This window comes from Mustelus asterias, chromosome 11, assembly GCF_964213995.1.
Source record: "Mustelus asterias chromosome 11, sMusAst1.hap1.1, whole genome shotgun sequence".
Lineage (NCBI taxonomy): Eukaryota > Metazoa > Chordata > Chondrichthyes > Carcharhiniformes > Triakidae > Mustelus > Mustelus asterias.
In genome coordinates, this window is record NC_135811.1 from 68288488 (window position 1) to 68314699 (window position 26212).

The following is a 26212-nucleotide window of genomic DNA, read 5'->3' on the forward strand; positions in this document are numbered from 1 at the left end:
AGTCCCAAGTCAGGATTGTAAGTGGCATGGAGGAGAACATGCAGGGGAACATGCAGGCAGTGATGTTCCCATGCATCTACTGTCCTTGTCCTTCCAGGTGGTTGAGGTTATGGGTTTGATAGGCTAATGGAAAAAACTGTAGCAAACAGATTTATAGGGCACTTTCTAAATGGTGAAAAGTTAGAAACAGTGAAAATTCAAAGCAACTTGGAAGTCCAGATACAGAGATGATTAAAACTTAATGAGCAAATACAGGAAACAATTAAAAAGATTATGAATACTGGCATTAAATCCAAAGAGCTAGAATACAAGGTGTAGAAATTATGTTACAAAGCTCTGGGTAGACCACACCTGAAGTACCTTGATTAGTTCAGGGTACCTACGATGGATATAGCGGCCTTGGAGGGAATGATACCGGGACACAGAGGAGCAGTAGATATTACACAAACAAAGATTGTATTCATGGGAATTGTGAAGGTTAAGGGCGTTTTCAAAGTTTTCAAGATGTCAAGGGAAGTAGATAGGACAGGTAGAGAGAAATTATTTCTGCCGGTTGGGGAGCCCAGAACGAGGGGTCACAACCGAAAAATCAGAAGTGAAATCAGGAAAACCTTGTGCACGCACAGGGTGGTGAGTCCTAGAACTCGTCTGCAGGAGGCACAAAGGACAGACAATCTCAAGACAAAGCACTGGTAAAAATGACTAACTCACAGTCTAAACAATGCTTATCCTGGGATGATTTTGAATTTTATCTTCAGCAATTTACTGTTAGATGCAAATGGATTTGTCTCAAGGATACATCATCAATGCAGCACACAGCTCAAATCTCAGCGCGATCGTCCCACAAGGTCAGAAAGACCTTCCCCTTCAACATGCGTGACTCTTCTGCTGGCAATAATGCATGCAGCAGAACACTGTCATTGCAGACATTTTACGAGGGCTGCGCAATAGAATGTATTATTGAATGTATTCAAGAGGCAGCTAGATATAGCACTTGGAGTGAATGGGATCAAAGGTTCATAGAATCCCTACAATGCAGAAGGAGGCCATTCAGCTCTTCGAGTCTGCACCGGCAACAATCCCATCTAGGCCCTATCCCCATAACCTATTCAACCTGCTAATCTCTCGAACCTAGGCATCCCGGGACACTAAGGGGCAATTGAGCATGGCTAATGCACCTAATCTGCACATCTTTGGAGTGTGGGAGGAAACCGGACCACCCGGATGAAACCCACATGGACACGGGGAGAATGTGCAAATTCTGCACAGTGACCCAAGCCGGGAATTGAACCCAAGACCCTGGCGCTGTGAGGCAGCAGTGCTAACCATTGTGCCACCGTGCCACTATGGGGAGAAAACAGGATTAGGCTATTGAGTTGGACAATCAGCCATGATCGTGATGAATGGCAGAGCAGGCTTGAAAGGCCAAATGATCTCCTCGTGTTCCTATCTTTTATGTTTCTGTAGAAGATTCCTAATTCTGTATATGCAGCAGGAACTTTGCTTCTTGTTATAAACAGGTGGGAAGAAGTGTCTTGTCATATTTCATTTCTTCCATCATTAGCATCACAAGCCACAGCTCGAGAAGGTTCTCCTAGTTTCTCAGGACCTATCTATTCAGTTAAAAAATGGTAACAACTATTGACCAGGATGGAGAAGATGCATTGCATTGGCTTCCAGGTAACCTGGGATCCACCTGCTAACATATACAATTTTTATGCTGACTGAAGGGAATCTCTTCACTTTTGTTGTAACATTGGTGAAAGGAACCCATCTGGCTATGCATTCCATCATTGATGACGTGCATGAGCCAATAACTCTTCAGCTATTGGAAAATGATTCTGCGCTGATTACAAGTGTGACCGGTGCACACCATTGCATAAAAACACTTAGAATCCATGTTAGTAAAGTGTGGTTCACAGCAAACCACAGCCAAATGAAGTTTTTATAATGATTAGCAAACCTAATCTCAATATCAATATGGAATTAATTAACCTTCTGTGCTTCAGAACAGTTCAGCTTGACAGCTCTTGTCTATCAGACCCACCTCCAGCTCCCTTGATCTTACTCCCAATAAACTGCTGATAACCAAACCTCTGCTCCTGGTCCCCAAGTTAGGCGATATTGTCAATGTTTCTCACTCTTCAGACGCCATCCCTCTCTCCTTTACTTCTGCTGTCATACCCCTTCCCCTCAAAAAATAATCCTCGACCGCACCATTCTTGCAAACTATTTCCCCCATCTCCCCTTTCCCTTCAATGTACTTGAATGTATTGCTGCTGCCCGAATTTGTGCCCGTCTTTCCCTGAACTCCACATTCAAATCTCTCTGATCAGAATTCTACCCAGGCCACAGTGCCGAAACAGCTATTACTGAAGTCACAGACGACATCCAATGTAATGGGGCGACACAGTGGTTAGCACTGCTGCCTCACAGCTCCAGGAATCCGGGTTTGATTCCAACCTCGGGTAACTGTCTGTGTGGAGTTTGCACATTCTCCCAGTGTCTGCGTGGGTTTCCTCCGGGTGCTCCGGTTTCCTCCCACAGTCCAAAGATTTGCGGGTTAGGTTGATTAGCCATGCTAAATTGTCCCTCATTATCAAGGGGACGAGCAGGGTAAATACTTGGGGTTACAGGGATAGGGTCTGGTGGGATTGGTGTTGGTGCAGGGTCGCTGGGCCAAATGGCCTCCTTCTGCATTGTAGGGATTTTATGATTCTAACTCTGACAAAGCAAAGTGACCTCTCCTTGTCCTTCTTGACCTATCTGCAGCCTTTTACCAGGCTATCCTCCAGTATTTCTCTACTGTCAGCTAGCTGGACGGAACTGTTTATTATCTGGTTCCATTCTTTTCGGTGGCACAGTGGTTAGCACTGCTGCCTCACAGCTCCAGGGACTTGGGTGTAATCCCCGGTTTGGGTCACTATCTGTGTGGGATCTGCATGTTCTCCTCGTGTCTGCGTGGGTTTCCTCTGGGTGCTCCAGTTTCCTCCCACAGGCGGAAAGATGTATTGGTTAGGTGCATTGGCCATGCTAAATTCTCCCTCAGTGTACCCAAACAGGTGCCGGAATGTGGCGACCGGGGGATTTTCACAGTAACTTCCTTGCAGTGTTAACGTAAGCCTATTTGTGACATTAATAAATAAACTTTAAACTTTAAGTATCACTTCTCACACTGTTACCTCTGGCATTCTCCGAGGATCTATCCTTGGCTCCAAAAACAGTTAATTTTCACATGTATGCTGATAACATCCAGCCCTCCCTCAACATCGCCCCACTTGACTCCTCCATCATTGCTTAATTATCAGATGGCTTGTCTGACATCCAGTACTGGATGAGTTGAAAACATCCTCCAATTAAATATTGGGACGGTTGAAGACATGGTTTTCAGTCCCCCACTCCAAAATCCATTCCCAGACCACCGGTTCCATCCCGCTCTCTGGCAACAGTCTGCAGTACATTCACAACCTTGCTGTCACATTTGATCACAAGATGAGCTTCTGACCACACATTCGCACCTACTTCTATCTTTGCAACATTGCCTGACTTCACTTATCTCAGATCACCTGCTGCTGAAACCCTGATTCATGCATTTGTTACCTCTGGACTTGACTATTCCAACACACTCCTGGATGGACTCCACCATCTACTTCCTAAAAACCTAATCCAAAACTCTACTCCTAATGTCTTAACTCTCACCAAGTCCTGTTCACCCATCTCCTCTGTTCTCACTGAAATGTTATACTCCCATTCAAGCAATGTCTTGATTTTAAAGTTCTCATTCTGGTTTTCAAATCCTGCCATGGACTTGCCCCTCTCCATCTCCAATCTCTTGCTGTCTCACAATCCTCCAAGACATCTGTGCACATCTAGTCCTGGCCCCTCGAGCATCCAAAGGTGTGTGGGTTAGGTTGATTGGCCATGCTAAATTGATCCTTAGTGTCAGGGGGATTAGACGGGTTACGGGGATAGGGCATGGGTGGAATTGTTGTTGGTGCAGGCTCGATGGGCCGAATGGCCTCCTTCTGCACTGCAGGTATTCTATGATCCCCCATTTTAATTGCTCCACCATCAGTGGCTGTGCCTTGATTTGGGTTGGCCCCAAGCTCCAGAATTCCCTCCCTATGTACCTCTACCTATCTTTCCTCCTTTAAGAGGCTCTTTAAAATCTACCTCTTTGACCAAACGTTTGGACCTTACATTATCTTGTATGGCTTGATGTCATATTTTATTTTATAATGTTCTTATGAAATGCCTCTGGACATTTTATTATGGTAAAGGCGCTTCTATTGCTTCAGCTTGCTATGGTATCAATAGAATCAATTCCTGTCCAGGTGCCACAGTTCTGGCTGTACAGGAAGATTCCCGACAGTGTTGTATGAATGTAGCTGCAACATGCAACAAGGTGACATTGTAATACAAGTATTAAATTAGCACATCTAAACTTCACACTCAATTTAGCCTGGATTTCAGTTTATGCCACGTCAGCTGGAAACACCCGAGGAGCCAGCGAGCAGCTTGTGGGGTGATCTCACCAGTAAGTGCCTGCTCCCTGCGACGTGAGTTCCATCCCATCTACTGAATTGTAGCTGTCATCATCCATGATTTTAGATAACCCAAAGTCTGTGATCTTTATTTCTCCACACGCTGTTCCATTCACCAGGAGAATGTTACCTGCGAAAGCATAAAAATTTAATCAAGAAGTGCTTTGCAGCCAACAAGAAAACTAATGACCGCAGCATCAAAGGTCGCTGCCAACTCTCACAACTGCAAAGCAGTTTCTAACTCCATTAAAGTCCTCATTTACCTCATATTCCGTGAACTGGCTGAAAAGTTAGAATACTTGTTTGGACAGCACAATACAGAGTTGCTCTGCACATCTCACAAACCAATTCCTTTGAGACTTCAAAAGAACTTTAGAACAAAAAAAATCAAATAAACGAAGGTAACTTCAAACCTACCCGAAAAAAAGGCAAATTAATTAAACTAGAAACAATCTGTGACATCTGGGATCTACTTCAGTCTGTCCTTCGCCCACTTGTACCAGGTAATGTCCTCCACGCCCCCCCCGCTCCATTGCCAGGTACAATCACTGCTCCGCAGAGCTGTTCACCGTCCTTTAGAGCCATTGCACAGGCAGGTCCCACCTCCCAGCCACACACACTGCTAACTGCCTGTTCCCAGGCACAAAACCTTCCCTCAGCACTGCCTGCTTTTATCACACCCTTTCCTGCTCAATTTAGAGCTGCTTAAATTATAAATAAGCTCATAGCTGTTCAAAGTTATCCAAGGTCATGATAAGGAATAGGAGCAGGGTTTGGTCATTCAGTTCATTGTACCTGCTCTGCCGTTCAATACATCATGGCTGATCTGATTGTGGCCTTAACTCTATTCTCTTGCCTGACCCCATGATGGGGGGGGTGGTAGTATAAAATTCTTAGCATGAGGTCCTTCATTTTAGTTTTACTATAATAAGTAGACTAATCTAAGGTGCCTTATATAGTGAGAATTCACAATGTGCCCGGAACAACATATGCAAAGGTATTATAAACTGCAAAGATATTATAAACTGTACAATCACAAAGTAACCAAGTATTATAAGCTTAAATTGTATTTTCAATATATATGTATTGTGCACCTTGGCCAACTTTGCTCTGAATGCAGCATGATGGGAAACACAGTGCTAGACTGGCCAAATTATTTTAATATAATGGAGCACAGAAAGGCAGCTTCCGTTATCTATTTTTGGAAATGCGAAAGGCAAGTTTAATAGGCCTGCTATTTAAGGGAGTAAATTTGTTCACGGTTAGCGAGGCTGGAGCAGATAAAGGATGCCCTGGTTCCAGCGAAAGAGTCACTCCTTTCACCAATTAAAATCACGGATGTTAACTATGGCCTTGGACACTAGTAATGATGTGGGTTAGGTTTCCTAGGTAAAGGGGAAGGAACCTACATGGGAAATAAACTACTAATCTCCTATTCCTGTTGACAGGTGGAACGTTATTGGCTAAGGTAATAATGTTGAATATTGTGATTGGGCCCTGCAGTCTGACTGACAAGACTGGGTGGGATATTGAAATGTTCAGAATATAATAATTTTACCTTGCAATATTAGCTCAGAGAAGACAGTCAACCCTCATTGATTGTGTCTCTCTCTTGATGCATGCATTAGCAAATAAATTCCTTTTCGTTCTTTAACTATACTGTCTTTGTATTGGTTGAGTGAGGTTCAACAAATACAGAGCACCCAGGGGGACACCTGAGAACCTCTTACTCCCTTGTCAATTCTCTCAACTCCCTTGTCAATCATAAATCTGTTGACCTCAGCCATGAATATGCTCCAATGGTCTAATCACCACTAGTCTCTGTGGAAGTGAGTTCCAACGATGAACGACTCTCAGAGAAGACATTCCTCCTCATTCATCTGTTAAATGGAGGGTGGGTGGGGGAAGGGTTTATTTTTAAACCATCTCCTCTTAGTTGTAGATTCCCCCACGAGACAATATCCTTCCAGCATCTAACCTGTCAATCCCCATTCAGAATCTTGTATGTTTCAGTTCTTCTAAACTCAAGTATAGGCCCAGTATGTTCAACCTTTCTTTCAAGGCAATACCTTTATATCAAGAATCAACCTATTGAACCTTCTCCGAACTGCTCTCAATGCAAGTATATCTCTCCTTAAATAAGGAAACCAAAACTGTACATAGTACTCTAGGTGGGGGTCTCAGCATTGGTCTGTACAGAGCAAGATTTCCCTACTTCATCCCCTTGTAATAATGGCCAACATTCCATTTGGCTTTCTACTTACTTGCTGTACCTATATGCTAACTTGATTCACGTACAAGGATACCCAAATGGGGCCGTGGAAACTATTGGATATTTGTTCAAAGCTGGGGCTGAAAGACCTCCTATGCTAAATAATTCAACACTACTTTTGACAGATATCAGATTATTGAAAAACATTTTTGTTTACTCATTCATGGGATGTGGAGATCACTAGCAAGGTCAGCATTTATGCCTATGCCCAACTGCCTTTGAATAGAGTAGCTTGCTAGGCCCTGTCAAGAGTCAACCACGTTGCTGTGGATCTGAATCACATATAGGCCAGACTGGGTAAGGATGGCAGATTTCCTTCGCTAAAGGGCATTTTATTCAGTGGGTAGGTTTTTATGACAATCGACAATGGTTTTGTGGTAATCTTTAGCCTTTTAATCCCAGGTTTTTAAAAAAAAAATTGAATTCAAATTTCACCACCTGGTATAGTGGGATTTGAACCCAAGTCCCCAGAGCATTGCCCTGGGTCTCTGGATTACTAATCCAGTCGTCAGTTGTGAACAGCTTTCTGTTTGATGTTTCTGTACATTTAGGGTGATTTTGGAAAGGTGTGCACGAAGTGTGTTTGAGTCTTTCCTTTAGCTAGAAAAGCTGAATTCCAATTCACCATGGGCATAAAAGCATGCTGAATTAATCTGATACAGACAAATTAACCTAAATTAGAATGTTTCAATTCCATTACTTTGGGTTAAATAGATCTGATAAATTAAATGGTAATATCACCAATTCTGCTGAATCTCTCCATTGTAATAACATTCTGTTTTTTAATCTCCCTGCCCAAGTGGACCACACGTGTTCTCAAATTATACTCTGCCAATTTTTGCCCACTTACTTAATATCTCCTTAGACGCCTGCCACTAGTTTTCTGCCATCTTATCTTTGCATGTATTTTTTCATTCCACTTTAGTCAACTGTGTCTTCACAAACTTAAATAAAGGCTTAAATAAACTTAAACAAGGGTAGTATAGTCATTTCAGACCTAAACTGAATGTTATCATGTTATGATCACTCTTGTCTACATTAGCTGACCAATGACATTAATAAAAATCACAAAGAGCAGAGGACCAAGCACTGATCCCTGTGGCACTCCGCTAGCAACCAGCCTCCAGTCCGAAAGTTTTCCATCCACCACCACCCTCTGTCTTCGATCAGATAGCCAGTTACCTATCCAATCGGCTAACTTTCCCTCTATCCCACACCTCCTTACTTTTATCATAAGCTGACCATGGGGGGACCTTATCAAACGCCTTACTAAAATCCATGTATGTGACATCAACTGCCCTACCTTCATCAACACACTTAGTTTCCTCCTCAAAAAATTCAATCAAATTTGTGAGGCACGACTTGCCCTTCACAACTCCGTGCTGACTATCCCGGATTAATCCGCATCTTTCTAAATGGTCGTAAATCCCATCCCTAAGGACCTTTTCCATCAATTTATCAACCACCGAAGTAAGACTAACCAGTCTATAATTACCAGGGTCATTTCTATTCCCTTTCTTAAACAGAGGAACAACATTCGCCACTCTCCAGTCCTCTGGCACCATCCCCGTGGACAGTGAGGACCCAAAGATCAAAGCCAAAGGCTCTGCAATCTCATCCCTTGCCTCCCAAAGAATCCTAGGATACATTTCATCAGGCCCAGGGGACTTATCAACCTTCAGTTTATTCAGAACTGCCAGTACATCCCCCCTCCGAACATCTATTTCCTCCAGCCTATTAGCCTGTAATACCTTCTCTTCCTCAAAAACATGGCCCCTCTCCTTGGTGAACACTGAAGAAAAGTATTCATTCATCACCTCGCCTCACAGGGGGTTGGAGTTTATGAGCCGTGGGGTTATGCTGCAACTGTACAGGACCTTGGTGAGACCACATTTGGAATATTGTGTGCAGTTCTGGTCACCTCACTATAAGAAGGATGTGGAAGCGCTGGAAAGAATGCAGAGGAGATTTACCAGGATGCTGCCTGGTTTGGAGGGTAGGTCTTATGAGGAAAGGTTGAGGGAGCTAGGGTTGTTCTCTCTGGAGCGGAGGAGGCTGAAGGGAGACTTAATAGAGGTTTATAAAATGATGAAGGGGATAGATAGAGTGAACGTTCAAAGACTATTTCCTCGGGTGGATGGAGCTATTACAAGGGGGCATAACTGTAAGGTTCATGGTGGGAGATATAGGAAGGGTATCAGAGGTAGGTTCTTTACGCAGAGAGTGGTTGGGGTGTGGAATCGACTGCCTGCAGTGATAGTGGAGTCAGACACTTTAGGAACATTTAAGCGGTTATTGGATAGGCACATGGAGCACACCAGGACGATAGGGAGTGGGATAGCTTGATCTTGGTTTCAGATAAAGCTCGGCACAACATCGTGGGCCGAAGGGCCTGTTCTGTGCTGTACTGTTCTATGTTTAGATGTTTTCTCAAATTTGTATATTTAAACATAAACTTGTCATATTGTCCCTATTTTAATCTTTCCTACTTGAATATAGGTGTTCTAAATCATGGGGTTTGGACAGAGTAGATAGGGAGAAGCTCTTCCCATTGGTGGAGTGTTGAGAAACAGAGGACAATGATTTGAAGAGAATGGTAAAAGAACCAAATGCGACACAAGAGAAAAAGTTGCTTTTGAATGAATGGTTAAAACTTGGAATGCGTTGCCAGAGAGTGGGATGGGGATTGAGGATACAACTGGGGCTTTTAAAAGGTAATTGGATAATTATCTGAAGAGAAAGTATTTACTGGAATACCGGAAAAGGGCAGGGGACTGGGACTAGCGAAGTTGCTACTGCAGAGAGCTGGTACAGATGCAAAGAATTGAATGATTTCCTTCTGTGCTGTAACCATTCTATTATTCTATATTGCTTTCCACTGAGCTTATCTTGATTCATGTGATAGGATAGCTACCTCTGAATTTTAAAACAGCAGAGAAATTCTTTATTTAAGAATTACTTTACAGGCAGACAACGCAGTTTGCTTGACTGCAAATTCATGGTCGGTCTCATAAGCACATAAGATAAGTACATAAGAAATAGGAGCAGGAGTAGGCCATCTAGCCCCTCAAGCCTGCTCCGCCATTCAATAAGATCATGGCTGGTCTGATAGTGGGTTAAGTTCCACTTACCCGCCCGCTCCCCATAACCCTTAAGTAGAAGTCATAGAAACCCTACAGTGCAGAAGGAGGCCATTCGGCCCATCGAGTCTGCACCGACGAGAATCCCACCCAGGCCCTACCCCCACATATTTTACCCGCTAATCCCTCTAACCTATGCATCTCAGGACTCTAAGGGGCAATTTTTAACCTGGCCAATCAACCTAACCCGCACATCTTTGGACTGTGGGAGGAAACCGGAGCACCCGGAGGAAACCCACGCAGACACGAGGAGAATGTGCAAACTCCACACAGACAGTGACCCGAGCCGGGAATCGAGCCCGGGACCCTGGAGCTGTGAAGCAGCAGTGCTAACCACTGTGCTACCGTGCCACCCCTTAATGGTTAAAAATCTATCTATCTGTGATTTAAACACATTTAACGAGGTAGCCTCTACTGCTTCATTGGGCAGAGAATTCCAAAGATTCACTACCCTCTGGGAGAAGAGGTTCCTCCTCAACTCTGGTCTAAATTGACTCCCCCGTATTTCGAGGCTATTCCCCCTAGTTCTTGTTTCCATTGTTAGTGGAAATAACCTCGCTGCTTCTACCCTGTCTAGCCCCTTCATTATCTTATATGTCTCTATAAGATCTCCCCTCAACCTTCTAAACTCCAATGAGTACAGGCCCAGTCTACTTAATCTCTCCTCATAAGCTAACCCCCTCATCTCCGGAATCAACCGGGTGAATCTTCTCTGTACCCCCTCCAAAGCTAATATATCCTTTCTTAAATAAGGGGACCAAAATTGTACACGGTACTCTAGGTGCGGCCTCACCAGTACCCTGTACAGTTGCAGCATGACCTCCCTGCTTTTATACTCCATCCCTCTCGCGATAAAGGCCAACATTCCATTTGCCTTCTTGATTACCTGCTGCACCTGCAAACTGGGTTTTTGTGATTCATGCACAAGGACCCCTAGGTCCCTCTGCACAGTAACATGTTGTAATTTTTCACTGTTAAAATAATAGTCCATTTTATTATTATTCCTTCCAAAGTGGATAACCTCACACTTACCAATGTTATAACTCCATCTGCCAGATCCTTGCCCACTCACTTAGCCTATCCAAATCTCTCTGCAGACTCTCTGTGTCCTCCACGCAATTTGCTTTCCCACTCATCTTTGTGTCATCCGCAAACTTTGTTACCCTACACTCGGTTCCTTCCTCCAGATCGTCTATGTATATGGTAAATAGTTGAGGCCCCAGCACCGATCCCTGCGGCACGCCACTAGTCACTGATTGCCAATCGGAAAAGCACCCATTTATTCCGACTCTCTGCTTTCTGTTAGATAGCCAATCCTCAATCCACGCTAACACTTTACCCCCAACTCGGTGTACCTTCATCTTATGCAGCAACCTTTTGTGAAGCACCTCATCGAATGTCTTCTGGAAATCTAAATACACCACATCCACCGGTTCCCCTCTGTCAACCGCACTCGTTATATCCTCAAAAAATTCCACTAAATTAGTCAAACATGACTTTCCCTTCATGAATCCATGCCGCGTCTGCTTGATTGAACCATTCTTTTCCTGCTATTTCTTCCTTAATGATAGCTTCCAGCATTTTCCCACCTACGGATGTTAAGCTAACCGGCCTGTAGTTACCTGCCTTTTGTCTACCTCCTTTTTTAAACAGCGGCGTTACATTAGCTGTTTTCCAATCAGCTGGCACCTCCCCAGAGTCCAGTGAATTTTGATAAATTACAACTAATGCATTTGCTATTACTTCTGCCGTTTTTTTATTACCCTGGGATGCATTCCATCCGGACCAGGGGACTTGTCTACCTTTAGTCCCATTAGCCTACCTAGCGCTACCTCTTTAGTAATAGTGATCGTTTTAAGGTCCTCACCCCCTACAGTCCCATGGCCGTCAATTATTGGTATGCTATTTGTGTCCTCCACTGTGAAGACCGACACAAAAAACTTGTTTAAGGCCTCGGCCATTTCCTCGTTTCCTATTATTAAATCCCCCTTCACATCTTCTAAGGGACCAACATTTATTTTAGCCACTCTTTTCCGTTTAATATATTTGTAAAAACCTTTACTATTAGTTTTTATATTTTGTGCTAGTTTACTTTCATAATCTATCTTTCCTTTCTTTATTGCTTTCTTAGTAGTTCTTTGTTGTTTTTTAAAGCCTTCCCAATCTTCTCGTTCCCCACTAATTTTGGCCACTCTGCATGCATTGGTTTTTAATTTGATACTCTCCTTTATTTCCTTAGTTATCCATGGCTGGCTATTCCTTTTCTTACATTCCTTGTTTTTCACTGGAATATATTTTTGCTGAGTACTGAGAAAAATCTCCTTAAGAACCCTCCACTGTTCCTCAACTGTCCCACCAATTAGTCTGTGTTCCCAGTCTACATTAGCCAACTCCGCCCTCATCCTATTGTAATCCCCCTTGTTCAAGCAGAGGACACTGGTTTGGGACCCTACTTTCTCACCCTCCATCTGTATTAGAAATTCAACCATATTGTGATCACTCATTCCAAGAGGATCCCTCACAAGGAGATCATTAATTTTACCCGTCTCATTACACAGGACCAGATCCAAGATAGTTTGCTCCCTGTAGGTTCTGTAACATACTGTTCTATTGTGTATGTTTCAGAACATAAGTAAGGGGAATTGGGTGGCATTACCGCTTAATTTATCAGATCTAGGTAACCCAAAGTAATGAAATAAAAACAATCTAAATTAGGTTAGTTTGTTTGTACCAAATTAGTTTAGCATGTTTTTATGTCCCTGATGAGTTACATTGGAATTCAGCTTTGAGCTAAAGGAACGGCACATCTTGCAGCACATCTTTCCAAAAATCACCCTATTGTGCAGCAACCACCAGCAGAAAGCTGCTCACGATGGTGGATTATGAATGGTTTTCGATAATCTGTACCCATCAAGAATGGAATAGAAGCAGACCATTCAGCCCATCATGCCCAAGCTTCAACAGAATTATCCAATAGTCCTTATGTGCCCTTTCTTTCCCCATAGCTCTCCCTCCCCCACCATCAAAGATTAGAACTATTCCAGCTGAAAGGAACTCCATCGAACCAATATACTTAACATGAAATGGCACGATAACAGGTACAAACTCTATATAGACAATACTATCTAGCATTTGTCAAATGCAATTCTTCTTTTGAATCCAACACGTATGAGTAGGGAGGAAGGGAGGGGAATAGAAATGCGAAGTGAATTAAAGAAAATAGTATTCTTTGCTGAAATTAGATTGTGTAAATTTCAACATTGATTTCAATAAAGAATTTGCACTGCGTGCATGGACTCTGTCAGGAATCTTTTACAGACATTATAGAATTTGTTTGAAAACAACTGGTACAATAATCTCAATAGGTCAATTTGTTCCCTGTTTCAAAGTACTTAGACCAAACAGTCTATGGAGGAACAGACTGTCCCCAGTTAAGATGCCCCTTGATGACTATTAACAGGACGGACCATCAAGAGAAATACATACCTGGCTTAAGATCGTAGTGGATGATGGGGGGCTTGATCTCATTCAGATATTTCAAAGCATTGACCACCTGCATGATGATGGACCGCCCTTCCTTTTCTGACATTAACTTGTGCTGTTTCAGGTAGAAATCCAGGTCGTTACCTTCACAGTACTCTAACACCGTACAAAACCTGAGGAACAAGACCAGGACATTACTTCACACATCTTTGTTTCTTTCTGGCCTCCATCCACTGCCAAGAATTTTTTTTTAATAAGCTCTGGTATTTCCACTTGGAATCAGTTGGGCCTCACTTTACAAAGATAACAGAAAATGCACTGTTTGGCATGGGGAGCCACAATGGAATTTTCTATGCTCTTGTCACATATGAATCTCATCTTGCCAAAGTGAAAAGCAGATCTAATTCCTTGCTCAGTTTCCTCTCAGGCCAGTGAGGATTTATTACATGACAAAGCTATAGTCTGTGGTCCAGTGTGGAACCAATAAAACCTATCAAAATTCTGGATGATGCTCAACTCAAGAATTGGAGCAAAATGTCATTTCCTAGATTGCCAGTCAGCTTTCCTTCTCCTCCTATATACTTTGTTACTCAGTTGAAAGAGAACAATGCACCAGTTGGTGAACTCTGGCATCTCTTCCAAGACCGGGGGGAGGGGGGTGAACTTTAAAAACAAATCAGGATTAAGAAGCCGTGACTCTCGAGGCTGGAAGTTCCGCTGATAGAGCTATTGCCAAGTTGTTTCAAACAAACTCTGCTGCACAGATAATGGGTGCTATCAAGCAGAAAGAAGTTCAATTATTGAAAAAAAAAGAGTTTTGCACTCAGCTTGCAAATAATCTGATGGTTTCACAAACCCTCATGTTCAGGGTACACTAACTGATAAAATCTCGTGCTTCTAAAATGCAATTATATGCGTACATTTTGCCAATCCCTTCAATCAAGGGACCTTTTAACCACAAATAGCACCGATTACAATGGACAAAAATATGGCAATCTGTGCTTCAACAACTGACAAAGTAATCTGGATGATAAAGATTTAACAGCTGTTTAAACAATAGTGTCAGCACAATATTTTCCGTGTGCTGTGTCCAGGGCCACGTTATTTGCCATTGCATTCTAAAGAATGTTAAACATCACGCAACTCCTGAAAAAATAATGTGCAGTATTCAACAGCGGCGTGCAACTAAAGCAAATGGCAAATTGGAGTGCAACCCATACTTCTGCTGAATGAATTAGCTTACGCTTCTGAACAAGTAACTTAAGCTCATTTTCTACAGATTACCTAGCAGGAAGCTTCCTTTATTGACCGGTTAAGAAGTCAGCAAGTTAGAACATAGAACATAGAACATTACAGCGCAGAACAGGCCCTTCGGCCCACGATGTTGCACCGACCAGTTAAAAAAAAACTGTGACCCTCCAACCTAAACCAATTTCTTTTCGTCCATGAACCTATCTACGGATCTCTTAAACGCCCCCAAACTAGGCGCATTTACTACTGATGCTGGCAGGGCATTCCAATCCCTCACCACCCTCTGGGTAAAGAACCTACCCCTGACATCGGTTCTATAACTACCCCCCCTCAATTTAAAGCCATGCCCCCTCGTGCTGGATTTCTCCATCAGAGGAAAAAGGCTATCACTATCCACCCTATCTAAACCTCTAGTTGGCTCGTCCAATGTTGATGTCAAGCTAAGACTTGGTCAAAAGCACTTTAGCCACATGTACAAATCACCATAAAAACTTGTTTGATCTACATGGCAACTAAAACCCCAGTCACTGTCACAGCATTAAGGCAGCAACCGATTAAATATTAACACTAGGGTTCACTTAAAGGGGCAGAACTGACTTGGCAGGTGCACTTTTGTTCAAAATCTTTTTGAAGGGGGAAGTGATACTTCCACTGTAAATTTCTTTGATGTTGTGTGCATTTCTGACAGACACACTTCAGTAATGTCTCCCCCTCATTTGGCTTGTTAGGGTCAAGTGACCGAGTAGTTACTAGGCTTGAGTGAAGCCATTCCCTCTGTGTTTAATATGAAGCCTCTCCTGGCAAAGTAGATCACCAGAGCAGCCCAGCAGAGACTCGTTAAAGGTTATTGTGGCAATTACTTTAGATAAAACTAAATGGCAGAAATTTGAAGCAAGACTTTTGCCTCAACAGATAGAGAATTTGTGGGTACGTGACTGAACAAAAAGCACTGCTGTAATCATTTCAATACATAATTGGCGTGAAACATTGCTCAGACAGGTGACTGAACCCCAAGATGCATAAGGCAACATTCACAGATTGCAGACTCAACAACAAGCAATCTAGGGAATCATTTGATGTATAATAAGAACATACTGTAGCTCAAGGGAAAAACACTTACGAGTCTGTGTCTAATGAGAAATAGTCATAGAGTCTGACTATCCTGGGGTGATCCAGCTCCTTGTGAATTCTATACTCTCTGCAGGCATGTCTGCAAACAAACCAGAAACATCGTGAGACAATATGCACCCAGCCTAGATCACTGTAGGAAAAAAAGCTACACCAACCCAGGTACATGGCAAATTAACCTTTTCAGGATGAGACAAAGCAATTTTTGCATGGAGAACCAGAGAAAAAAAAGTAGTATGGTTTCACTCATTATTTAACATATTATTGGCTGCACTTATAACCCAAAATTATACAATTAAATGTATACGAAGAAACCGAGATGCAGGAATGGAAAAAACAGATAAATCAGAAACTTGTATTGTTTAACATTGTCCATATCTCATGTACTGAAATAACTGAGGTTGGATACATTTATGTCACTAATGGTATAAACGTCTTTCCAAAGAAATTGAAAAGGGATCATTTAAATTTCTTCTTAAGCAAACTGCACAAGAACCCAATAAGTTTAGCGAACATTCAGAAGACTGTACAAATCAAGTAAAGAATCATCCTCCTGCCCTATTGCACTAAGCATCATCATTAGAATGGATGAACTGTAAATCGTGGAATAGAAACCCTACTGAGCAGAAGGAGGTCATTTGGCCCTTTGAATTGGCGCTCACCCACCTATTTCTTAATCTTACCAGGCCCTATCCCTGTAACCCCACATATTTACCACACTAATCCCCCTAACCTACACACCTTTGGGCTGTGGGAGGAAACCGGAACACGCGGAGGAAACCCACGCAGACACGGGGAGAACGTGCAAACACCATACAGACAGTCACCCAAGGCCGGTATCGAACCCAGGTCCCTGGCGCTGTGAAGCTCAATACCGTGCATACTGTGCTCAAGATGTGGTCTCATCAAGGCTTATATTAACCACTGTAAGACTTCTTTGCTCTTATACTTCAATCCTGTTATATTAAAGATTAAAGACCAATATACTAATTGCGTTTCCTAATTGCTTGCTGTACCTGCATGTTAACTTTTTATGGTTTGTATACAAGAACACGCTGACAATTCTCAACGACAACATTTCCCGATCTCTCACCATTTAAAAAATTCTTCATTATGGATGACTTTACGTTTCTCCACATTATCTTCCATTGTCATGTTTTTCCAACATAATTTGTTAAAATCCATTTGCAGCCTCTTTTTGGCCTCCTCAGTTTGCTTTTGCATTTAAATTGATATCAGAAAACTTGGATCCATTACACTCTATCCCCTCATCTAAGTCATCTAAACGGTGAGAAATTGCAGAGCACTGAGTTTCAGCAGGATCTGGATGTTCTAGTGCATGAATTGCAAAAGGCTAGAAAGCTAATAGAAAGTCACCGTTTATTGCAATGGGAATGGAATACAAAAGTAAGGAAGTTATGATTTGGTTGTACAGTACACTTGGTGAGACCACATTTGGAATACTGTGCACAGTATTGGTCTCCTTATTGAAGGAAAAATGTAAATGCATCAGAAGCAGTTCAGAAGAGGTTTACTAAACTAATACCAGGAATGGATGGGTTGTCTTACGAGGAGAGGTTGGACAGACTAGGACTGTACCCACTGGAGTTTAGAAGAGTAAGAGGCAATTTGATTGAAACATAAGATCAGGAGGAACTTTGACAGGGTCAATGTGGAGAAGATGTTTCCTCTTGTGGGAGAATTCAGACCAGAGGTCACAGTTTAAAAATAAGGGGTCACCCACTTGAGAGAGAGAGAGAGAGAGTGGAGAATTTCCGAGTGTTTTGGAACTGCGTTCCTCAAGATGCAATGGAAACAGAGTCTTTGAATGTTTTCAAAGCAGTGGTAGAGAGATTTGTGATAAGCAAGGGGTGAAGGGTTGCTGGGGTTGCTGGGAGGTTACAATCAGATCAGCCATGATCTTATTGAATGGCAGAGCAGGCTCAAAGGGCTGAGTGACCTACTCCTGCTCCTAGTTTGTATGTCATTGACAAAGATTGTAATTAGCCAAGATCCAAACATTGATCTTTGCAGTACCACAGTAGTTACAGCCAGAAAACCTGAAAATCACCTGTTTATTATTCCTACTCTGTTTTATGCCCATTAAGAAATGATCAATCCATACATTACACCTAATGCCTTAACTTTATGTAATATCCTTATGTGTGCCACCTTATTAAAAGCATTTTAAAAATCCAAAAACACTGCATCTGCTGGTTTCCCCATCAGTTATACCCTTAAAAAAGTTTGGGAAAACATGATTTCCCTTTCAGAAATCAAAATGGCTCTGTCCAATCATATTATGATTCATTTAACTCAACAACTAGGTTTCAATCCCCCTGGAACAGGTGAACAACACTTGATAGAAAATGGACTGTACATGGCTGCTGTGGCCACCGAACGGACAATGGCATTTCAATATCTTGCCTGGTTGTAAATGCAGAAACCCTGACCAAACCATGGAGAACGAAATAACATCTTGCACCCCACCCCACCAAGAGTGACAGCCTGGAATTACACTTACTTTCCAGTAGGGCATTGGACTGATTAGAGAACTTGACATTCAAACTATGATGACAACTTATGCTCCTAAAGCCATACAAAAGAAGATGATTTAAGTTTCCCATTATCACATCCCTAATAATAGGTTATATCACTTTTGCTACTACTGATGTCAGGTTAAGTGGCTTGTACTTCCCTGCTTTCTCTCTCCATCTTTATTAAAATGCAAGGACAGTTCTTGAATAGCAGGGACAGTTCTAGAATCTAGGAAATTCTGGAAGATGACCTACATCTGCCATAAGAAATAAGAACATAAGAAATAGGAGCAGGAGTAGGCCATCTGGCCCTTCGAGCCTGCCCCGCCATTCAACAAGATCATGACTGATCTGAAGCGAATCAGTTCCACTTACCCGCCTCCTCCCCATAACCCCTAATTCCCTTATCGATCAGAAAACTATCTACCCGTGATTTAAACATATTCAACGAGGAAGCCTACACCACTTCAATGGGCAGAGAATTCCAGAGATTCACTACCCTCTGAGAGAAGAAGTTCCCCCTCAACTCTGTTCTGAACCAGCCCCCCCCGTATTTTGAGGCTGTGCCCTCTAGTTCTGGTTTCCCTTCGAAGTGGAAAGAATCTCTCCACCTCTACCCTATCCAGCCCCTTCATTATCTTATATGTCTCTATAAGATCACCCCTCATCCTTCTAAACTCCAACGAGTACAGACCCAATCTGTTTAATCTCTCCTCATAAGCTACACCCCTCATCTCCGGTATCAACCTGGTGAACCTTCTCTGCACTCCCTCCAAGGCCAATATATCCTTTCGCAAATAAGGGGACCAAAACTGCACACAGTACTCCAGTTGCGGCCTCACCAGTGCCTTGTACAGTTGCAGCAAGACCTCCCTGCTTTTATATTCTATCCCCCTCGCGATAAAGGCCAACATTCCATTCGCCTTCTTGATCACCTGCTGCACCTGCAGACTGGGTTTTTGCGATTCGTGCACAAGGACCCCCAGGTCCCTCTGCACATTCGCACGATGTAATTTTTCTCCATTTAAATAATATTCCAATTTACTATTATTTCTTCCAAAGTGGATAACCTCACATTTGCTAACGTTATATTCCATCTGCCAGATCCTCGCCCACTCGCTCAGCCTATCCAAATCTCTCTGCAGACTTTCCGCGTCCTCCACGCAATTCGCTTTCCCACTCACCTTCGTGTCATCAGCAAACTTGAATACCCTACATTCAGTCCCCTCCTCCAGATCATCTATGTAAATGGTAAACAATTGAGGCCCCAGCACCGATCCCTGCGGCACGCCACTGATCACCAACTGCCAACCAGAAAAGCACCCATTTATCCCAACTCTCTGCTTCCTGTTAGATAGCCAATCCCCAATCCACGCCAACACCTTACCCCTAACTCCGTGTAGCCCAATCTTCTGCAGCAACCTTTTGTGAGGCACCTTATCGAACGCCTTCTGGAAATCTAAAAACACCACATCCACCGGTTCCCCTCTGTCAACCGCACTAGTGACATCTTCATAAAAGTCCAGTAGATTCGTCAAACACGACTTTCCCTTCATGAATCCATGCTGCGTCTGCTTGATCGAACCATTCTTATTCAGGTGCTCTGTTATTTCCTCTTTAATAATGGACTCTAGCATCTTCCCAACTACGGACGTTAAGCTAACCGGCCTGTAGTTACCCGCCTTTTGTCTACTTCCTTTTTTAAACAGCGGCGTAACAGTAGCTGTTTTCCAGTCAGCCGGCACTACCCCAGAGTCCCATCTCGGCATTCACCTCTTTTAAAACCTTGGGTGCAAATCATCAGCTTTAGGGAATTTGGTAGTTTTTAACACAGGTACAGTGTCACAAAACCGGCAACTGCAGGACTGAGTCCATGCCAGTTTCAGGGTCAATTGGCTCAGGCTGGGTCAAGTCAAGAGTTGCTCAGACTGCTCGGCAGAAATGACAGGCAGGCAGAGTCAATAACTAATTGGAATGCCATCGCACTGCAACAAGCCTGTGAATTATCTGACTCAGCTAATACTGATTAAAATTCATGCATGGCGGCTTAACAAATGCCCGGTTTGCAGATTGCCAGGTTTGCGGCGCTGTACTAAAAAAAATTAAGGGAATAATTTTGTTACGAAGATTAATATTCTCAAGTCTCTCAGTTTCATTTTTCCAAATCCTTGCCAACATATCAACACAATCTCACATCATGGTCCAAATGTAGCTTTGACACTGAATTTATTAACTTGACACTCTAACTTTCATCCCTGTTATTTATCTAGTTCTATGGATCTGGCATCTTCTTGAAAGATGAGAGGGTGCAAAGTTCCCAAATTGTCTTTTTTTCTGTCACTGCCCATCTAACTTAGAAGACTGTACAGATAGTGAATCAATGAAAAGTATCTTTTTTTGTTCATTCGTAGGACATTTGACCTCCCTAGCTGCCTAGCATTTATTGCCCAAGCCTAGTTGCCCTTGAAACTGAGTAGCTTGCTCGATCATTTCAGAGGGAGCTGACAGTCAACCACATTACTGTGGCTCTGGAATCACACGTAGGCCTGACCAAGTAAGGATGGCAGATTCCCTTCCCTAAAGGACATTAGTGAACCAAATGGGTTTCTCCGACAATTGGCAATGGTTTCGTGGTCTGAGCAGCAAAAATCCCAATGTAAAAGAATCTGTGGCCCAATGAAGTTCAAGGGATAAATGGCAGGGGGAAAAAATCAAAAAGGGTTTCTTCGTAGATATGCCCTCACAGTCGCCCAATTTTGACATCTGCTGCACTCAGGTGATCCAGTCTACCTGGGTGCAGACTTGGGAAAATTGGCCCTATGATACTTTAGGAAATCTGTCAGAAAAGCACATGTAGTGTCTAAGTGTATAAGACAAAACTGATAAGCAATGGAAGGTGTTTTGTATCCACAAACAGAGACACTCATTGAATGATATCATAGAACTCCTACAGTGCAGAAGGAGGCTATTCGGCCCATCGAATCTGCACCAACCACAATACATCCAGGCCCTATCCCCCAAACTCCAAGTATTTACCCTGCTAGTCCCCCTGACACTGTGAGGAAATTTAGCATGGCCAATCCATCTACACATCTTTGGACTGTGGGAGGAAACCAGAGCACCCGGAGGAAACCTACGCAGACACAGGGAGAACTTGCAAACTCCACAAAAACAGTGACCCAAGCTGGGAGTCAAACCCGGGTCTCTGGCGCTGTGAAGCAGCAGTGCTAACCACTGTGCCACCCATATGGACAAAAGTTGGCTTCTATATGCACTCTGGATTGTAAGCTGCCGTGGGATTGAAGTCTCGGTCCAAATAGAGCCAATGAATGCACACGAAGTGCCTTCCTGACCTAATGTGAGGAGTAGTGTGCAAAAATTCCCACATCACAGAAAAATAATTGAAGACGTCATGCAAATATGTGCGCATTCCTATACACAACTGGTCAAAAAGGCTGCAGTCAGGTCTGGAGGAAATGGGAGAGGTGCAGGAGAAAGAAATTGCTACCATATATGTCCAGGAATCTTTAATACACACAACAACCCTATTACTCTTCATGCAATTAAGACACTATTCAGAATCATGATCCTTGTGCAATGTAATAGTCTGGGGGCCAATTATAATAAAAGCCATCAAGCACAGTCACTTAAATAAGGCTTTCATTGTTATAGATAGGTGTGCTGGAGTGAGCTGTCCAGGACTAGGATGTAAGCCCAAGTGCATGGGCATAATCAACAATATTTGAAAGATTTTTTGATTTTTACAATGTAGAAAAGAATATTCATTTATAACGCGCCTTTCACAATCTCAAGATATCCCAAAGCATTTAACAGACAATGAAATATTTTTGAAGAGCAGCCACTGCTATAAGGTAGGAGACCATTCCACCATCGCACCTGTGCCGACTCTTTATAAGAGCTAGATAATTAGTTCCCATGGAAGTTCTCTTCCCATGAATTTTAGTGATTGATTTGTCGAATATTTATCCATTTCAACAGATTCTGCTTCCACCTGTTTTTGGTTGAGCATTCAATGCCTCGTCCATCACCTGCCTAGAAAAATGATATTAGACTGAAGTACACATCCCTGCAAACTCAATAAGGAACCGAAGAATGGGAGTGCACCTCTCACAAATTTACCATCTTCACATCACTGACTTTGGATCATGATTCAGGGCATCCAAGGAAAATGAAGCAGTTAAAATCCTTTGGGAAACAGATGGCCCATAATGGTCCCACCAGAAAGTCGGGTTGTAAGATCTTAACTTACAAACCAATATAAACTGAAATGCAACAAAACATTTTCATCAGGAATTTTCCCTCGCAGCTTGCTTGATCATGAAGCCATTACAACATCCACTAACTTATCATCCAGGGTCCATGGCCTTTATCAATCGAGGGACTGAGTTTAGGAGTCCGGGGATAATGATGCAGCTATATAAGACCCTCGTCAGACCCCACTTGGAGCACTGTACTCAGTTCTGGTTGCCTCATTACAGGAAGGATGTAGAAAAGATTGAAAGGGTGCAGAGGAGATTTACAAGCATGTTGCCTTAATTGAGTGGCATGCCTTATGAGGATAGGCTGAGGGAGCTCGGTCTTTTCTCCTTGGAGAGACGTAGGATGAGAGGAGACCTAATAGAGGTACATAAGATGTTGAGAGGCATAGATCGGGTGGACTCTCAGAGGCTTTTTCCCAGGGTGGAAATGGCTGCCATGAGAGGACACAGGTTTAAGGTCCTGGGTGTAGGTACAGGGGAAATGTTAGGGGGAAGTTTTTCACACAGAGGGTGGTGGGCGAGTGGAATTGGCTGCCGTCAGTGGTGGTGGAGGCGAACTCAATAGGGTCTTTTAAGAGACTCCTGGATGAGTACATGGGACTTAATAGGATGGAGGGTTATAGGTAGGCTTAAAAGGTAGGGATATGTTCGGCACAACTTGTGGGGCCGACGGGCCTGTTTTGTGCTGTAGTTTTTCTATGTTTCTAAAAGGCTGAGACTGCAATGGCACATTATATCTTCATCTGGTCATGGCTGTAACCAAGACATCATATCCCGACATGACCATTTCCTAATTAGAGTGGGCAGTGGGGAATCTGTATTATTAGTCAGACTAACCAGTACTGAGTGATTTTATATTTACTGGAGCAATGTAGAATTGGTATCCAGCGGTAATGAAAACAAAACTGAAAATACACAGGTATATATATATATATATATTAAAAAAACAGGTATATGTTATACAGTTTTAGTTAATGTTGCAGTTGTCATTAGAAAATGGCAAATCATATTAATCTAGCAGGCCAAGACCAATCCCTCTACTCCCCAACACAAACACACACAAAAACAATTTGGTGTTAGCAAACGATTGTAACAGGATAAACCTCAAATCTGAAAAATAAAAGATTTCTGTAACTGCTGGTATGTCAGTCAACATTTGAAAATGGGTCTCCTTTGTTGAAATAGTGCCCCAAACAAAGCATACTTTTTTCTTTCAGAAACTAATTGATGGTAACTGTGTATTTTCAGTTTTGTTTTAATTGCCGCTGGATACCAATTCTACATTGCTCCAGTAAATAGTAAAAATCGCTCGGTACTGGTTAGTCTGATTAATAATACAGATTCCCCACTGCCAAACACAAGGAATCACTCACTTTTCCTAAATACATCAGTGATAAAAATTTGTGCAAATTTAGGTTGCAAATGAAAAATGTGCATGAAGCAGTTTTATTCCAGGCAGTGCCCCATGATTTTCTTACTGTTCTTAAAAATACCTCCTACTTCAGCTCTCAGCCAGACGCTTTGTAGTTACAAATCATTGCAAAACCAACAGAGACAACAAAGTGACATAAATAAAAATAAAAACACCTTAGAAAGCCCATGGTGCAGAACATATTTCTTAAACGACCATGAAAGCACACTTGGAGGATGATTCCATCCTTCAGTATTTGCCAGCTCATAAAATGAAACAGTTTTGAATTGAATAGTACGAGCCCTGGGGAATACAGCTACGGTGCAGAAAAATGAAAGGCTGCAGCACATAAATCACAACTGGATAGGCGCAGCCAAGACTATGATTGACTTGCTTACAATGTATTCCATATGCTCTAGTACACTTACAAGCCACCAGCTGATCAGCAATTCAGCTTCTGTCTGATCATTTCTTCCCAGTCAACACTTAATCATCATGTGTATAAGAAACACCTTTTGGGCCAGTGCAAAAACAAAACAAAACAAATGCTTAAGTGGGATCACAGAAAGGTGAGCTACATCAAAGAGCAATTTTACTTGCAGCTGGCTCAGTATTGCAACTGGTTATAGGGCACTTAGGGACACCGTGCAACACCAATAAGGCACTGTATAATCCATGCAACTGTATTTTTCCTTTTTGAAATGAACATCAATACCTTTAAAACCAATGATAGTTTTTATTGTTATCTGGAATCAAAATAAAAATTGACTGTGCTGTGAGCCATGCTGGCATTAATTATGCAGTAAATGAAAGGACTCTCATCAAAACTGTAGGATCTCTCATCTTTCATGGGGCAATGAGCCTTGTAACTCTACTCCTTATTCCTTCATGGTTCAGAGAATTCTTGTCTGGGGATGGTGTGGGCTCAAGTTCCACCCCAGAAACTTTTTATAAGCCAGGTGATATTCCCAATGCAGTACTGAGGGAGTGCTGAACTGTTGGAAGTGTTATCTTTTGGATGAGGCACAAAACTGAGGCTCCGCCTGCCTTCTGAAGTGGATGTAAAAGATGCGTGGTAAGACCAGCGGTGTTCTCCTTGGTGTCCTGATCAATATGTATCCCTCAAACAATGCCACAAATACAGATTGTTTGGTCAGTATCACATTGCTGTTTGTGGGACCTGGCTGTGTGTAAATTTGCTGCTGCATTTCCGACATTAGTGACTCACTCCCAAAGTGGAATCAAATGGCTGTAAAATATGAGACACCCTGATGTTGTGAAAAGCACGATATACACACCAGTTCTTTCTCTTTATGGGAAAGCTGCCCAGTGTGACCCGTTCGAAATCAAGGGCCCATGTAGGAAACCGGTGATGAACTAACACCCCGGAAGCATCACCAAATAAAGCTGTCGAGCAAGCAACAATATTGTGGCAACAAAAACAGAAACAAGCTGGAAAATCTCAGCAGGTCGGACAGCATCTGTGGAGAGAGAATAGAGCCGTTTCGAGTCTAGATGACCCTTTGTCACAGCTTCGTCATCAGCTCCGACGATGAGTCATCTGGACTTTAAACGTTGGCTCTATTCTCTCTCTCTCCACAGATGCTGTCAGGCCTGCTGAGATTTTCCAGTATTTTTCTGTCTTTGTTTCAGATGCCAGCATCCACAGTATTTTGCGTTTATCCAATATTGTGGCCCTTGATTAAGTGTTGGCAAAAAGGGCTGGTGTAACTTCTGTACCAACACGTAGAGAGCATAAGAGTTCTGATGCACAATGGGACAGAACCCCTCGTAACTTACTTGTGATAATTTTCTTTCTTTTCCTCCCGCCAGGTTTTATTTAACTGGTGAATCTTTACCGCTACGTATCTCTGTTCTTGTAGATCAAATGCCTATTAAAAAGATTCAAAACATGGAGTGATTTCATCTCAAAACTGGACCAATCTTCTGAACAAATGTCACCACCAATAATCAGTAGCAAGCATTTATAGCTGCAGAAAGTCCAATTTAAAAATTTCACTACAACCAATGCACATTCCTGTGCAGTGACTGCTTGAAGCGAACTTCATTGTGAACGTAAAACAGAAGTTTTGCTCAGCTGAACCATTTCATCCTCCAAGAATTAAAAAACCCCGCTAAATTCCCTTTAAAACATTGAATTAGTGA

At 42.6% G+C, this 26212-nt stretch overlaps 1 protein-coding gene across 3 annotated transcripts in view; it reads right to left on the minus strand.

Moving 5' to 3' along the window:
• tlk2 (tousled-like kinase 2) overlaps positions 1 to 26212 on the minus strand; it is a 174372-nt gene that overhangs the window by 21419 nt on the left and 126741 nt on the right. For all 3 annotated transcript variants that reach the window (XM_078223694.1, XM_078223695.1, XM_078223696.1), the window contains 4 exons: positions 25847 to 25938; positions 15811 to 15900; positions 13443 to 13612; positions 4536 to 4674 (listed from right to left, as the gene is read on the minus strand). In XM_078223694.1, coding sequence (XP_078079820.1) covers positions 4536 to 4674; positions 13443 to 13612; positions 15811 to 15900; positions 25847 to 25938 — 491 coding nt within the window. The remainder of the gene's footprint in view (positions 1 to 4535; positions 4675 to 13442; positions 13613 to 15810; positions 15901 to 25846; positions 25939 to 26212) is intronic.